Source organism: Vombatus ursinus, unplaced genomic scaffold, assembly GCF_900497805.2.
Source record: "Vombatus ursinus unplaced genomic scaffold, bare-nosed wombat genome assembly UNPS02014787.1, whole genome shotgun sequence".
Classification (NCBI taxonomy): Eukaryota; Metazoa; Chordata; class Mammalia; order Diprotodontia; family Vombatidae; genus Vombatus; species Vombatus ursinus.
The window spans coordinates 3,970,047-3,987,627 of NW_020954565.1; the positions used below are offsets into that span (position 1 = coordinate 3,970,047).

The 17,581-nt window shown below is 35.8% G+C and overlaps 1 protein-coding gene across 1 annotated transcript in view; it reads right to left on the reverse strand.

The window, feature by feature from the left end:
- LRRC39 (leucine rich repeat containing 39) overlaps positions 1-17,581 on the reverse strand; it is a 27,254-nt gene that overhangs the window by 7,110 nt on the left and 2,563 nt on the right. Inside the window, exons 2-6 of the mRNA XM_027868281.1 lie at positions 13,273-13,378; positions 9,828-9,984; positions 7,290-7,426; positions 5,368-5,513; positions 3,227-3,379 (exon numbers count right to left, since the gene is read on the reverse strand). Of these exons, the coding sequence (XP_027724082.1) occupies positions 3,227-3,379; positions 5,368-5,513; positions 7,290-7,426; positions 9,828-9,984; positions 13,273-13,378 (699 nt within the window). The remainder of the gene's footprint in view (positions 1-3,226; positions 3,380-5,367; positions 5,514-7,289; positions 7,427-9,827; positions 9,985-13,272; positions 13,379-17,581) is intronic.

Genomic DNA, 17,581 nt, shown 5'->3' on the forward strand with positions numbered 1-17,581 from the left:
TTGTTTTTCTTTCTCCCTTTATTCCTTCTTCCTTCCCTTCTTCCCTCCCTCCTTCTCTTTATTTTTTTTCTTTTTCTTTCTCCTTTTCAATAATCCTGGAAAGGTAGAGTAGAGTGATACTATCAATAACTTTGAATGCCAAATATAAGATTTTGTCTCTTATCCTACAGGTAATAGAGAACCCCTACAGCTTCCTGAGCAGGGAAATATGAGAAGATTGACTTGATCTTGTTTCATTTTCTTATTTATCGTATTTACAAGTAATTGATTTTGTCCTGTATTTGCTTTTGTCTTGTAACTGCTTAAGTCATGGTTCTTTGTCTCTAAATTTCATTCAGAAATTCAGCTAGTCTGTAATGGATTAAATTTTAAAATTCAGTTCTCCTGCTAATCACAGATTTATTCTTGCCTCAAGGAATTTAACTGACCATGGGGGATGTGTGTGAATGTTAAGGAATCAGGCCTAACATCTTTATACCACCAAGCTATCCTTCAAGGAGATCGGGTTCCCTCTCTCACACCTGGACTCATATAATGAGCACTTCTTAGTCATGTGAGAGAAGAAGGGGAGTCGTTGCTAGCCCCCATTACCAAATTTCCAACCAACCATATTGTTCCCTGCACCTTAGCTTTGTAACCAGTCATGTTGCACACACACAATCCCATGATATCATCTACCCAGTTCTGTTCTTTGTTCTGTACTCCCCAAAACCTACAAAAAGAGACCTGTCCATCAGCTTAGGGTCTTTAGCATAAAAGGAGGCAATCCGTTGACCCATTTGTTGGTAGACATCATACTCTGTTAATAAACGTTACCTTGGTCAGAGAATTGCCTTGGTTTACCTTATTATATTGCAAACACGGCAAATGACATTGTCAGACTTCTGTTTTATGGATAAATATTTGGCAGAAACTGGGGGGGGCAGGGACATCAATTGAGAAGTTATTGTAATAATCTAGTTGAGCAGTGCTGAGGTATTTTAGTAGAGTGGTGACCATGTTAGTGGACAGCGGGTATAAGTGTGAGATATGTTGTGGAGGTAGATTCAATAACTTGATATGAAAGAAGCTTCTATGAGAAAAGAAACCACAGGTGTTGTGTAGTCCCTGGCCCAACCAAGTCTCAGGAATTAGGGCAGGTGCCTTCTGAAAATATTGAGAGTTCTGTCCTATGAGGGGATTATGCATTTGTGATGGGAGAAAGGGAGAGAAGAAGGAAGGGACAAAGGGAAGTTTTTCTTATCCAGTTTCACTGGCCCTCCCCAAGGCAACCCTCCAGATATTGGGTAGGTGGTTTTTAATATGTAGCCTGAGATCAGCTGGTTCTTATTGATCTTGACCCCTGATACTTTGAAAGAAGACCTGGGATTTCAATGGTGTGATTACCTCCTCAAACATATGTCACAATCTTTCCACTGTGCATGGTTTGCCAAAAAAATTTATCACCTAATGATCAGCCTTCTAGTGGTAAGCTTCTCCACTCTTAGCTAGAATGGTCCTTAGACAAGACAGTTTTGAAGCCTTTCTTACGTGATATGACTTTTCAGAGCTTATGTTCTGTCTTTGAAAATCCAGGGTCAGATTTTGCTCCCAGACAAATGACGCTGAAAATCACATTCTTCCTTTCAGTGAGGCAGTGGGGTACTGTGGGTGTGGAATGTTACATCAAATATTTAGGATCAAGTATTTAGAGGTACAGGGGACCACAGAGGTCATTTAAGCCAATCCTTTTACCTTATAGGTTAAGAAACTGAGGCCTAGGAGAGTGTGTCTTGCCCCAGATTACACAGCTAGTAAATGACAAATGGATTTGAACTCACATCTTGACTCACAATCTAGCAGTCTTTCCACCATACCATGTTGCCTTTTCAATAGTGATTGTTTTAATGGGGTAGGAATGGGGGAGGGTATATACTGGGAAATGACTGTGGTGTTAAAAAAAAAAAACAAAGAGCATCAATAGTACTTTTAAAAGATTACTGCTGCTTAGTGTTCTGATTAATCATGAAAATTATCCTAGACCATAGAAAAGAGAACTAGAAATTTAGGAGGAAAAGAACATTATTTTATGTATCATGTTTCTTTCTATTAATTTCTTCAAGAAAACTACTGTCAAGGTATTTGGAGATACTGTTTCCCAAAGCTAAGGCCCAGCAAGTAGGCTGTGCCCCGAGCTTGGTATAACAATTCTTTGTGCTCTGGATAATCTCACCCCTTCACAAAATGTATTGTTTTGACCAGCACCAGGTGTTCACTGAGGGATTTATGTTTCATATTAATCAATAACTGTTTAGATTTGTTGGAGCTCCCTCTATTTCCCAGGGAACTGAGAGCCATCCATCATACTTCTGGACACGTTCACAATCCCTGTTTCTTGTAACAGCTAAGTGAATCAAACCAGGTACCGCACTCCTGTTCCCACCATGCTAACTCTGATTCTATATCCTGCTGTGAGACAATCAACTTGGAGACTGTTCCCACAGGACACAGAAACGCCTGCATTGTCCATACATACATAACCTGCCATGGGAAATACTGCTCAAGACCTAAGAATGATTATGTCATGGTCCAGCCTACTTGTGGTTTTTATGTATATAAAGCATTGCCTTTCCCCAGCACGTTAAGCCTTCCTACTCAGGAGGACTTCTGATTACACGCATTTTCCTCACTTGGAAATTAAACTTCTGTTGTATCCTGACTCTCCTGTCTTTAGCCTGCTCTGTTTGGCTCCGGCCACCCATAGGTTAGAGGCTGGTTCTGGTCTGGTTGACCACAAAAATCTACTTTACTGAAAAAAAATTCCTCTTACCTACAGATTAAACTCATTATAGTAAATTTGTTACATTCATCTACAAAATAAGAGATCCAGTCACCTCCAAGCCATAATTAAGCTTCAGAGTAGGATTTCAATGGAGAACGTTAATTAACCTCTCTAAACGTCAGTTTCCTTATCTGTTAAACATAAATAATAATATTTGCTCTATCCACATTGTGGGCTTTTTGTGAGGATCACACTTTGTAAACCTTAAGGTTCTATAGAAATGGGAGCTATTGCTATTAATTTGAAGGCTATTACCTTGAATAAACTTAGATTAGGCTGAGCCTAAAAATACAAGTTGAATTAAAAAACCTTTCACTTATGCTCTTTCTCTGCCACCAGAGAGGATTGGGTAAGTAGCTTTCTGGTCATTCCAGTCTAGTTCATGCTTTGCAACAAGATTTTTACCTGAGATTTGTCATTCCTTCCATGCATTCTGGAATATCTTGCAGTTGGTTGTTGCTGAGAACCAAAGTTCCCAAGTTCTTTAGGTTGTTTATGGTTTCTGGCAAACATGTAATTTCATTCCGCTGGAGCCATAATGTATGTAGGTTTTCCATTCTAAAGTGTGAAAGGATTTGACAATTAATTACATGCGTCATGAAAATACCAGCTTATAAAAAAATATAAAGTCAGAGACATCAGGTCTGTGTATTTTTTATCACTATGGATCCCTTAGTCCATAAATGTAAAAAGTGCTGGACATGGAGTCAAGGAGACCTGAATTCAAATTCTGCCCCACAATTACTGCCTTACAATTAATGAATAACCCTAGGCAAGTCACTTAAACTCTCTCAGACACTTTCAATTTCCTAGTTTGTAAAATGGGAATAATAATAACACAGGATTATTATGAGGATCAAATGAAATGATATATGTAATAAAGTGCTTTGCAAACCTTAAAGTTCTATATAAATGCTAGCATTATTATTATTAAGTAATAATAGCTAATAATAATATAGTCAATCCTCAATATTCCCACATTTAACTTCCCTTACTTCAAGCATTCACTGATTTTTGTTAGTAACCTCATTTTCACTTTCATGTTGGTAAACATGCGTATTTGCAGCTATGTATATGGAGAAAAAAAAATGAGAGGTCAGATATGGGCAAGTTTGTGGAGTGGCTGGTATCCTACTTGGAGCTTCACTGGTCTTGTTCACTGTACCATTATAAAGGGCCATGCATCCATTGCATATTTTCATTGTTCGCCTTTAAAACATGTTTTGTGTTGCAATTATGCCCCTAAACCATAGTGCAAGTTCTTTGGGGTCTAAGCCCAAGCTTGCAAAGTCAGTGATACAGTTTAGTGAGCTTCTTAGTGAAAAAACAAAGGTTTTAGATAAACTTCATGCCAGAATGTTTCTAACCACTGTTGGCTGGGAGACTCTTAAGGATCTCAAATTGCATAAGAAGCAGACATTGCTGCAGATTATTTCAAGCCAGTGCACCCTCCATGATCTCCTTGTCAATCTCAGGATCTTCTGACAGCAGTGACTAAAGTCCCACCAATCTCTTTCTTGGTTTTTAGAGAACAACCAAGGTAGAGAAGTTTCTAGCAGTAGAGTAAAGCACCCTCGAACTGCCATCTGATACAATAGAAGGCAAGATTAAGGTTAAAATGTTTCAGTTTTTAGAATTTTATTTGCTGAACAGTATTGATGTTACTATAGATTTTATGTGTGATAAAAAGTGAATACTGGTCTGAAATTTAAAAAAAATTTTATTGAGACAGTACAAAAGGTCACAGAATGCTATGGAATTGTGAGGGGAAAAATGTTTTGCATGTTACCAATTTTATTTTGTGTATTTTATTTTATGGGCTATTTTATGATTACTGTGTTAGAATAAGTATATATGATCAGAAATAATGTTTTATTTTAAAGAATTGTATGCAGAAAAGTATATTTTCAGCAATCTCTAGTGAAAAAATTACAGGTTTTAGTAGTCACAGGAACCTAACCCCCTATTTTCCATAAGTTCAATATATCAATATTCACATTTTTTACTTTTATGCTATTTTTAAGAGTGTTAATCCCTGCAAAAGTTGAGGATTGACTCTATGTAGTGCTTTAATGCTCTAAGATTCTAAAAAAAAATCTTACAATTGAACTAAGACTTTTGGGATATTATAAATAAGAGCTATTATTCCCTCCAAAAATGCAAACTGCTACCCATTCATGCTGCCTATTCTATGAAACTCCTGTCCTTGTTTTCCCATAAATTTGCCACAGGAGTACACCCTAGATTTGGGGACATATTGCCTCTGTGCTACTTAATAGGAGAATTTTACTAAAACACGAGGTCCATAGATTGTAAGTCACCAAAGCAGTGGCAAACTTATTCTTCAGAAGAAAACCAGAATTGATGGGTGGAAATTGCAAAATTGCAAATTTAGGTTCCCCCAAAAGTCTTTTGATCATATAGAAAATAAAAATTTACTAGTATTAAAAAATAGCATGAGATGTTACTAGTTTGAATGCATATTTTTCCCAAAGTCAAGACATTGGTAAATATCTAGTTAAAAAATATTATTATTATCATTTTACCTGTCTATAGAGTCAGGAAGTGTTTTAAGTCTGTTGCTTCCCATGTCCAGCCACTCAAGGGCAGGCATGTGTAGCACAGCTGAAGGGATTGTTGTAAACTGGTTCATACTCAAATCAAGGTGAATGAGCTTCAATAGATTGCTGAGCTGAAAAGGAAAAGATTTTCAGAACTACAGAGCCTAAATGAAGACCAGTCAGGGAACTGAGGTAAGTACATCATACCTGGTACAGCTCTTATCACTGTAGCACAAGCTATAGCCCAAAACCAAACAAAACAAGAAAAAACACAACTAGACAGCCTAGGAAGAATCAAAAAAAAAATAATTTCTTCAAAGAGAGTACTCACTTGGTAATGGTGAATGATATCTTCCAAAAATATCCACGTGTAAAGGTTTATAGCAACTAGTCTAGAGAGGCTTCCTACATCTTGAGAATGGGCATATTTTATTATGTTTTTCACTGCATGGTAATGTTTTTGTTGTCATTTTAACACCTAACATTTGATGGTTATTTAATACTAAATATCACTTATTTACCACTTTAAAGTTTGAAAAACCCTTTAGAGATGCAGTCTTATTTATTCCACAAAAGAACTCTAACTTGCTTGTGCTCTAGATTATTTAATTGAGTTTTCTTCCTCCAGAGATCTTTGGGAATTTTAATCTTTTTTTCCCCTTATAATCTCTATTCCTCACTTTTTTACTCCTTTCCCTTTGATGGGAGATTTGTCCCCAGTTCCTGGGTGGCAAAGCTGTCTCAGCCTCTTCCCCCATAGGGAACTCATTTTTTAAGGGCCTCAATCTCCTAAGGGGATAGGACAGGTCCCAGTTGAATGACAGTCCCCTTTCCTTCAGGCCTGATGCAATCTTGCACACATTCTGGCAGCTGTCCCAGTTCCCTCTGTTTTTTAGTTCTTTGACTGTGTGCTGCTGGCCCAGGCAGAGTACATTCCTGTCTTTGTGTTCCTCCTCCTTCTTCATAAGAGGGTAAACAGAGTTGAAGTCTGCTATTTGTTGCCATAGAATAATGAGGCAGTGTATAGTGACAAAGATACAGCAGCAGCAGAGAGATTATTGAGTGGATTTCAAAGCATAAGTTGGTGGATCAGGTTGTATCCCTGGCCAGAGAGTAGGACACTGTAGCAGATACAACAAATAAGTTTGTTCCATTGGACTTCTTGGCATCTTGGCCCATGGAAACAGCTGTAAATTGCTTTATTTCTTGTACATAATCCCTACTTTGAGGAATTTTTGAGAGTTAGTGAGAAAATATCTAATCCTCCATCTTGGGGATAATGTGACCTAGAAATTGAATGTTGTGCATAGAAATTCAAATGTTTAGAACTTTGGAGGTCTGTACTCTCAAGCATATTACTGGATCAAGACAAGGTCCTATAATAAATTTCTTCACTGGTTCTGAGTGCTTACACTGTCTTCTTTTTTTTTTTTTTATCTACACACAAACTCTAAGGCTTAGCGTATGAATTATTTAGAGTGGCTAATAGTGTGACAACATGTCACACATAGTTCAGGGTTTAGCATTTCACCAAGCTTACTATCTTGCTTCTGACCTGGCAGAGCTTAGGAGTCTGTTAAGGGAGATATTTAATGTGGTGTCACTTTCATACATCACTTGGGAATACCCTTATTCCATAAACAATTACAAAATAAACGATTCTACTGCCATTTCATTGCCAAAATTCACAATTACTGTCTTTGAAGTGAATCATGGCTCTTTCTCTAATTAAAAACTGATTTCTATTTTATTTAATAAAATATACTTAAAATGTTTCCACCAAATTCCGCATTAAAAACTGAAACCAAACTATTATTTTTCAAGTTGATGTTTTTTCCGCAAGACAACTGAGAAATAAACCAGAAACGAATGGAGAATATTTCTGTTGGTAGCTTTATCATGCTAACCTCCTGTGGAAGGTCACAAATATCTCTGTTGACAGCAAGTTCCAATTTCTCTAAGCTGGCACAGTTACTCAGCTCCTTGGGAACAGTCTTGATTTTGTTGTAACTGAGAATCAGCTCCTCCAGCCTTGTCAGCAGTCCTATACACATCAGACAAAACAAATGGTCATAAAATCAAGCATCCAATAATAAAGTGTTATACAACATCTTAGCCATCACTTTTTTCTTTCTATATTTTTATGTTAATTTTTTCCCAATTAAGAAAAGCTCTATTTTTTCTTGTCCCCACCTCCTCACCATTAAAAATTAAAAAAAAAATGTGTAATCAATCAAAAAAATTCCTACATTAGCCATGTAAAAAAAATGCTCATTATATACCCTGAAAGTGGATATCATGTTTGATCATGAAATGCATGATCTGAAATCATGGTTGGTTATTGTATGGATCAGAATTCTTAAGCTTTCCAAAAATTGTTTGTTTTTATAATGCTATTGTTATTGCATAAATCATTCTCCCAGCTTTGCTCACTTCACATGGTATCAGTTCACACAATTCTTTCCACACCTCTCTGAAACTGTCATCTTCATTTTCTTCATCACAATAGTATTCCATTACATTCATATACAATAATTTGTTCAGCCATTCCCCAGCTGATGGCCACCTCTTAGTTTCCAGTTCGTTGCCACCACAAAAAGAGCTGCTGTAACTATTTGTGTGCATATAGGTCCTTTTCTTTTTTCTTTGATTTCTTTGGTGTGTAGGCCTTAACAGTGGTATTGCTGAGTCAAAGGCATGTACAATTCAGTAACATTTTGGGCATAGTTCCAAATTGCTTTCCAGAATGGTTGTACTAGTTCATAGTTCTACCATCAGTACATGAATGTACATATTTTCTCATATCCTCTCCAGCATTTGTCATTTTCCTTTTCTACCATCTTATCTAATCTGACAGGTAAGAGGCAAGGCAAAACCTCACTGTAGTTTTAATTTTCTATTTATAGGTGATTTGAAACATTTTTTAGCTTGAATTTCTTCCTTAAAAAAACTGACTTCATATCATTTGGCCATTTATCAATCAAGAAATGATTCTTATTCTCATAAACTTGAAGCAGTCTTTTATGTACCTTGGAGATGAGACCTTTATGGGAGAAACTTGTTACAAAAGACTTTTTTTCCCCAGTTACCTGCTTCCCTTCTCATTTTAGCATCATTGATTTGTTTGTGCTACCATTTTCTTCAAAGCTGTCTCTGGAAAATTAATTCAAAGTTCCTATCTTTATGGCCTTTTTGTGTCCTCAAACTAGGTCTTGTTTCTTCAATCACTTCATTCTAGATCCTTCCCCCCTTTTTTTAAAGCCAGGAAAATGTTCAGCATCACCCTTAAAGATTATTTCAAACCAAGAAGCCTATAAGTAGGGTGGTAGCCCACAATAGACACATGATTGACCAGTTTTGTTCAGGATAACTTCCCATGCTGCATTTCTGCTTTTATGTCAACACCTCAGCATCTTTTCCAAACTGTAAGATGAAATCCTTCCCCTTGCTCATTTCATCTTAATACACAAAGTCTATTATAGCACAGTATCTTGCCACATAGTAGGCAGTTAACAAATATCTGTTGAATTGAATTAAAATAATTAGACTTTTTTTTAAACAAATGATTGTCAGTGAACAATTCTAATAACTTTAACCCATGAGGCCCTCCTTGACTCAATCTAGAGCAGTTGTTCTAACTTATTTAGGGAACTAATATGTTATATGAAAGTGATATCTTTATTCCACAAATCTTTTTTTTTTTCATGTTCAACAATGATTTTTACTAGTTTATTCCAAGTCATTATAATACCCTGATACTATCCTATCAACACAGAGAATAATAATTCAAATTTGTCAAATCCTAAGCAGGGTGGTTTTTGGAGGGCAGAAGACATAGCTATCACTGACCACTTTTGAAAAAATCAAAGTAAAACATCTTCCTTCTTTCCTTCCTTCATTCCTTTATTTCTTCTTTTCTTTCTTTCCTTAAGCAGAAATTTTATTTTATTTTTTTTACATTTTTTTTCCTTTTTTTAGGCAATTAAGTGACTTGCCCAGGGTCACACAGCTAGTAAGTGTCAAGTGTTTGGTCTGAGGCCGGATTTGAACTCAGGTCCTCCTGACTTCAGGGCCGGTGCTCTATCCACTGCGTCACCTAGCTGCTCCCGGAAATTTTATTTTTAAAAATTTTTATTAATTTATTTATTTTTAGTTTTCAACATTCACTTCCATAAGCTTTTGAGTTTTAATTTTTTCCCCCTCCCCAAGATGGCGTGCAATCTGATATAGGCTCAACATACACATTCCTATTAAACACATTTTCACATTAGTCATGTTATAAGGAAGAATTGGAACCAATAGGAGGAAGCACAAGAAAGAAGAAACCAAACAAAACAGAAGAAAAAAAAAGAGCAGATAGTATGCTTTGATCTTATTCCACAAATCTTTAGACAGAAATTAGGCTTGCAGCTGAAGAATCCTGACATGAAGAAACAATGCCTTACCAATTCCTCGAGGTATCTCTGAAATTGCATTTCGGGATAAATCCAATACAATGAGGTTCTGGAATCGTCCAATGAATTCAGGAATTTTTACTAAACCCGTTCTATGAAGCTGCCACTCCTGCAGTTGATTCAGTTTTAGTAGAGAAGAAGGAAGGGTCTAAACCCAAAGAGAAAAGAGTTACAAGCAGAATTAGTTTGTGATTTAGGTATTGTCATTGTTGTTTTAATTTACAGTATCCTGGTTTTCTGAAAATCAACACGGCTGCAGAGGAGCTATTGTGACTAAGTGGTCCAGAGTAGAGGGTAGCAAAGTTGGAATCATAAAGACAGGTTCAAATCTTGGCTTAGACACCTACTAGTTACGTGACCCTGGGCGAGTCACCTAATCTCTCTTACCTTCAGTTTTCCCATGTGTAAAATGGGATCATGATAGTAATAGCACTCACCTCATGGGATTACTGTGAGAATCAAATAAGATGATATTTGTAAAATTTTTGTTTGTTTGTTTTTTGTTTGTTTGTTTGTTTTTGGTGAGGTAATTGGGGTTAAGTGACTTGCCCAGAGTGTAAAATGCTGAGCTAGTGAATGTAAAATGTTTTGCAAAGCTCAATACTCTATAAATGTTAGTTGTTACTGTTTGGTTTTAAACTATTATAAAAATATCCTTTTTTTTTCTGACTGACCCTCGCTACCAGTGCAACCTAGGGTAAGTCCTTTAATTTCCCTGGTCTCAGTCTCCAAATCTGTAAAATGAGGGAGATAAACTAAATGGCCTCTGGGGACTCTTCCAGATCCAGATCTATGATCTTTTATTTTAATTTTGATTTTAATTCAAAGATCTATGCTTTTGTTGGTGTGGGGACTCCCTCCACTGATGCCGGTCACAAATCCTCTACGCCTTAGTAGGTGGTCTTTGGCTTTTGCTGTGGTCAAACAATCTATCCCCCTGCATTCATCCTAGAGATGATTTTTCTTGAACTTAGAGAGAACAATCATCAGATAATATAAAATACATGAATAGGTCTATACAGTAAATATTATTAGCTAAGGAGAGCCTGCTAGCCTTTGTGATTTTGCTGGAATAGCTTTTGATGTAGTATCACCACCTTTTCATGATGAGGTGTAAAATTTGGAATCCTCATTAATTATTATTTTTTTTAGTATTTTGCATAACTACCAAATTTTAAAAAACTTATTCCTTCACTTTTTAATCCTTCAAACTCCAAGTAAACTAGAATTTAAATTATTTTTTTCTATTAATATTAGCATACTAGCATAGAATTCATATCCTGAGAATTCATATTTAGTCATACCCAGGCCATTTTGGATTGTTCATATTAACAAAAGAACAAAAATAGAATGGTCAGAGAAATTGGAAACCCATGGATAATGCCCAAATCAAAATTCCATCTCTATGAATCCTGCAAAGAAAAATAGTATATTTGACCAATGTGAGTTTGAAATTCTCTGAATACCACTCTCCTTATTGCCCCAAAAGGTAATAAATAAATAAATTCAGTGAGCAACCCTGAATAATTAAAAGCATAAAAATATACCCATATGCATAAAGAAAAGACCAGACCTTACAAGAAACATTATATTGAGCCTAATGGCAATTGAAAAAAAGTCTGCCCATTGAAAATATCTTTCTTTGGGGATCCTGGTCTTTTAAACTACTAGTTTGATTCTAACTCTGTATTATTTGAGGACTTATAAAGAGTATGGACCTTGTTCTTTGTCATTTACTATAGTCATTGTTGCTGAGCTTTTGGAGATATTGGTCTGCATTTTATTAGTCTACAACGACAATAGATATGTAGCTTTGAGCTTGATAACCACAGTAAATTTATTGAGTTGCAGTGTTGGAGTAGTTTATGAATGATAGATGATATCCTTTTTATGTTTCTCTTACCATTTTGTTCATTATGTAGTTCTACTCTGTTGCAGCGATTATGTAGGGCCCTAATACTGCTAACTACTCTCCCACCTAGAGGTTTACAGAATTTCTTCCCTTGAAAGGAAAGAGTGATTTGGCACCTGCCTCATACAACTGTTGTAAAGATCAAATGACATAACATACATAAAATCCTTTGTTTGAGGTTTTCTTGGCAGAGGTAATGGAGTGATCTGCCGTTTCATTTTCCAGTTCATTTTACAGATGAGGAACTGAGGCAAACAGGGTTAAGTGACTTGCCCAGGGTCAAATTTGAACTCAAGTCTTTCTGACCCCAAGCCTGGTGCTCTATCCACTGCACTACTTAGCTGCCCCTACATACCTTTAAACAAAGAGGTATAGATAAAATTAAATTAAATGGAACTACATTAATAAAGAGGTATAAACAAAGTGCTATGTGTAATTTGAGGGGGGAAATTTTCAACAAATTGGAAATATACAGAAATGTTTCCTAAGAAAGGTGGCATTTGAGTTGAGCTCTGAACTTCAAATAATGGATAGGAATCCAATGGAGTTATGTGGGAATGGAGAAGGGGGAAGATAATCTAGGCGAGGGAACAGCATGGAAATAAAGCATTTGATACATGAGAGATAGCTGGTGTAATGGACAGAGTACTGTACCTGTAGCCAGGAAGACCTGATTTCATAGCCTGGCCCTTTCCCCAGGGTGTGCTGGAACCAACTCTTACTGGAGAGAGCCAATTGTTAAATTTTCAGTATGAGCATTTATACCTTGGAAATTATCAAATGCTACAAATACGGACTTGATTTATTGTTTTGTTGATTGTCTGAACTTGAAGTGATGGAGAAAATGTTAATATTGCAGATTAAACTTAAAAGTATGTGCTGCGAAGAGCCAGTTGTTAAACATTTATGAGTATTCCCTTTTCCACCTCCTACACCATTATTAACTGTGCAGCCCTGGAAAAATCATATAGTCTCTCTAGGTCTCATTTTCATCATTTGTGAAATGAATGGCTTGGACTAAATTACTTCCAAGGTCCTTTTTAGCTCTAAATCTTATCATCCTAATAAAAAATTAGTTTTTTCCTTTTCCTTTCCATTCCCATTCTATGGAGTTTTCATAGGGAGGCTATTTTACCCTGATCAGCATTTTGGTGAATGTTTTGTTGGTAGAAACTTTTGTTCCTGCACCTTATTAAATGAGAAAGGTGAAAATTAGAATTAAAAAACCTCATAGTAAAAGTTAGTAGTAATAACTTTGATCAATATGAACAAAGCTAATGTAAATATTGAGAACTGAGTTGAAATTTTAGAGAAAAATATTTTTAGAATAATTTGGTATGTCTCATTAGCTGTTTGTGTGGTTTACGTTGAGGTTGGTTTGTTTTTTTTAATTTGAACTTCTACATTTTACAAGCTTTCCTAATTACCATCGTGGCAGAATGCTATAAACTGAACACAACACTTTATAAACTATATATAGAGAATACAACAAGTAGAACATTGAAAGTCACTTCCTCTGGTTACCTTCCATTCTTCTTTTTCTATCTTTAAAATGACCTTTCCATCTTCCCTGATGACTTTTTCCTTCAGCTTGGTTAAGCATACTCTTTCTTCCCAGATTCGCACTAGCCTAGGAGACCAAGAATTCATTTTAGTGAAGAATATGGAAAGCATTTAAATTTCCACATTGAAGACTCAGGATAATAACATTTTGACCAAAGGTAATACTGAAAATTGGAAAAGCACTCATTTTTCAAAGACCCTAAACTTCAAATATCCTTCATTTAAGGGGCTGATATATGTAACTGCTATGATTATATGTTAATTTTCCCATTAGGCTAAGATGATACAGTCATCTAGTAGCTCTGGTTGTGATAGTTTCCTTTTATGAAAGAAAAGTTGAGTGACAAGCAAGTTCTCTAGTAGCTGTCTAGGTTACTTTATGGAAGCATGGCACTGGGGGAAGATCACTGGCTCCGGAGTCAAAGGACAAGAGTTCAAATATTGCCATCGATACATGCTACCTATGTGACTGTAGGCAGCTCATTTAGCCTTTTGGACCTCTGTTTCCTCAACAATAAAATAAGGGGGTTGAACTAGATGACCTCTGACATCCCTTTCAACTCTAGATCTATGGTTTGCTGTCACTTTTTTTTTAAAACAGTGATGAGATTGATAATAAGGAAAATATTATAGACATAGTATACTTGACACATGTTGGCAATAGGAAGCTATTTAGCAATCTCACACGAAATTCTTATGGACAGGATGGAGAATGGTGGGTTGAATAACAGTACAGTTAGATGGATTCAGAACTGGTTGAATGACTGGACCCAGATAGTAATGATGAATGTATTGGCATCAACCTGAATAGGATATCTCTAGTAGAAGTCTAAAGGGCTCTCTATCCTTAGCCAAAAATAGTTTTATCAGTGAGTTAGATGAAGGTATATATTTTTAGATGACATGAAGCTGGGAAAAGTAGGTATTATTTTGAATAACTGAATTAGGATTAGACTAAATAACATGAAAGGCCAAATATAATAAGATAAAATTTAATAGAACTGAATGAAAAATAATTTTTTTTTGGTTAGGCAATGGGGTTAAGTGACTTGCCCAGGGTCACACAGCTGGTGAGTGTTATGTGTCTGAGGCCGGGTTTGAACTCAAGTCCTCCTGAGTTCAGGGCCAGTGTTCTATCCACTGCACCACCTAGCTGCTCCAAAAATATTTTTATTGGATCCAAAAATCAGCTGTATAAATGTTGGGTACAGAAGACTATAGAAGTACAGCAACTAAAAGATACCACCTTATGCTATGAAAAATACATTTATGGGAATTATGTCAAGAATTGGTATAAACTAAAAATTTAATTTTTCCCATTAGAATATAAACTCCTTGAAGACAAGGATTTTTTTTCTTTCTTTCTTTCTTTTTTTTTTTTTGCCAGGCAATGGGGTTAAGTGACTTGCCCAGGGTCACGGGATTTTTTCTTGAAAAACTATTTTTTGTATTCCCCAGTACTCAGCACAGTTCCTGATACACAGTGTTTTTTAAATGCTTATTGACTTCTTAAAGATTTAGATAAATTAATGAAAAATAGATGCAGAATTAGGAGTGTTTTGGTGATATATCCCTAACTTTCCTTTAAAACTATAATTTAAGTATAATTATTTATCTTATTTTTATTGTTACTTTTTCTTTCTACATCACATTCATTTCCAAAAATGAATGCTCTCCCAGCACTCCAAATCAATTCAGCAAAACAATCAACATATCAGCATTATCTAACAGTATATGCTATATCCATAGTCCCATGTCCCACCGCTACAATGAAGGATAGGAGGTACATTTTTCATCTCTTCTTTGGGGCCAAAATTTGTCATTAAAATCACATAACATTGTTTCTTTCTTTCTTTTTATGCTCAATCATCAGTAATAAATGCCTCTCCAACTATTTAAATCATTTTTCTCTTTAAAAAGTGTTTTTAAATTGTATTTGTGTCTTCAGTGTGCTTTTGTAGACTAATATTTTATGTATTATTTATGTATGGGGTTATTTTGAATGTGTTTTCCCTTTCTTCATTCTTTACCTTTCAAGGCTGATATAAACAAGGACAACCACACTTTTCCACAAAGCATTTCTTGGTTCCATTATCAGAGACAGAATATTGGGTATGAATTAATGTTGAGATTCTTATCTCATTTGTGAATTGGAAATAAGTTTTCATATTAAAGAGGATGCCTTGAATTCCTACATATATATTCCTCCATTAAAATCCTATTCTGAGGCTTCATTTTGATGTGTTCATAACTTTGACTTCTCAAAGGCCATGCTAGCAAAGACCAGCTCTTACAGAGCCTAGCAGCTGAAAAAACCTGGGAATAGCCTATATGTTGTCTGAGGGGAAGCCTAACTAAACTCAGAAAGGCTTAGTAATGTATTGGCAGCAAGACAATTAATATTTTGGTCCTGGCCATCTCAAAGATGATCTAAAAAGCTATATATAGGATTTGTGAACTTTGCCAATGAAGAGTACACCTACTTTCAATAAAATTCCAGATCTTTGAAGTGTCTAAACTTGAAGATCCATGAATAGATTTCAGGGGTGTCTGTGAACACGGAATTTTTGATATTTTTACAACTGTATTTCAATATAATAGGTTTTATTTATAAGCCTGTCTGTTTTATTTTGTTCATTTAAAAACATTATTTTAAGATGTGGTCAGTACGTTTCACCAGACTGTCAAAGGGAACTATGACACAAAAAAGGTTAAGAATGCCTGCTCTAGAATGTCAGAGGCTATAGCCTTCTTGGTCAATCCACACCTGTAATGTTGTGTTAAGTTTTGGAAGACACAGTTTAGGAAGGATTTTGAGAAGCTGGAAAGAGTACCAAGGAGAATACCATAATGGTAAGGAAACTAGAAGCCATGCCATATGAAGACCAGCTTGAAAAAACTGAGAATATTTACCTTGGAAAAGAGGAGTCTGTGCTTTAACCAAATTAGATTCTGTTTCCCCAAAATACATTCTCTATACTCTCTGCCTCATGAGGGTGTTGTGAGGACCAAATGAGATAACATATGAAAAGTACTCTTCAAACCTTGAAATGCTGTGTAATTTCTTCTTCTTCTTCTTCTTTTCCTTCTTCTTCTTCTTCTTCTTCTTCTTTTCCTTCTTCTTCTTCTTCTTCTTCTTCTTCTTTTTTCTTCTTCTTTTTCTTCCTCTTCTTCTTCTTCTTCTTCTTTTTCTTCTTCTTCTTCTCCTTCTTTTTCTTCTCCTTCCTGTTCTTCTGCTTCTTCCTCTTCTTCCTCTTCTTCTGCTTCTTCTTCTTCTTCTTCTTGTTATTGTCCTAAGCCTTTAATATTTCACTTCCTACTCATCACCTTCTGAATTCTTGTCCTTTTAAAATCTAAACTCAAATACTACTTCCTCCAAGAAGCCTGCACTGACCCCTCCTACCTCCCAAAGTTTATACCCCAAAGCACTCTGTTCTGCACTCCTATATTACTCCTTCATGTGCTGGGCATGCCTTCGTATCCTTAGTGTCTAGCAGAATGACTTGCAGTCCACTAAAACCCTTTTTATATGACCTACTTTCGTATGACCTATTATTTAACCCATCCTACATTTGTGTTGTTCAAGTGTAGCATTTTATATTTGCTACTATTGTATTTCATAGAAATACACTGTATTGTAAGAGTAGCTACCAGGAGATAATAGAACATCATCAGGCCCAGGACTCTGAGACCAAGAGCCTTGGGAATAGCAATGCTTCCAGTCCAATGCCTTCAGTCATAATTCTCAGGAGCAATCCCTATGCAGCTTGGTAGCTGTTTATGAAGGTGCTACAGCCTCTGCTACTAAGGACCCAGAAAAGAAGGTTCTTGTCATGGAAGTCATTGGTACTGTAAAATGTTTCAGCATCAGAAATCTATATCATTTTAAAACTGGAAATGACATTAAAAAAGAGGCATTAACATCTGCTTTGCTTCTGGACCCTAAGGACCATGTGACCTTTCTATGACTTGCAACTGAAACCTTCCCTGTGTGTTTTCTCCCCCATTAGAATGTGAGCTCCTCAAGATGAGGGACAGTATTCCTTTTCTATTTGTGCATAGTGCTTTGTATATAATAAGTGCTTAACAAATACTTTATTCTTTCATTCATAATTACAAAACAATAAATGACAACAATAATAATGTATCAGATTCTCTGGATATTAAGACAAATTATTGGCCACATTAAAAATTTTAACATGTAATTGGAGAACAAAACAAAATGTATTAAAAAATTTAATGGACACCATGTCAAACTGTTGCCAAAGAG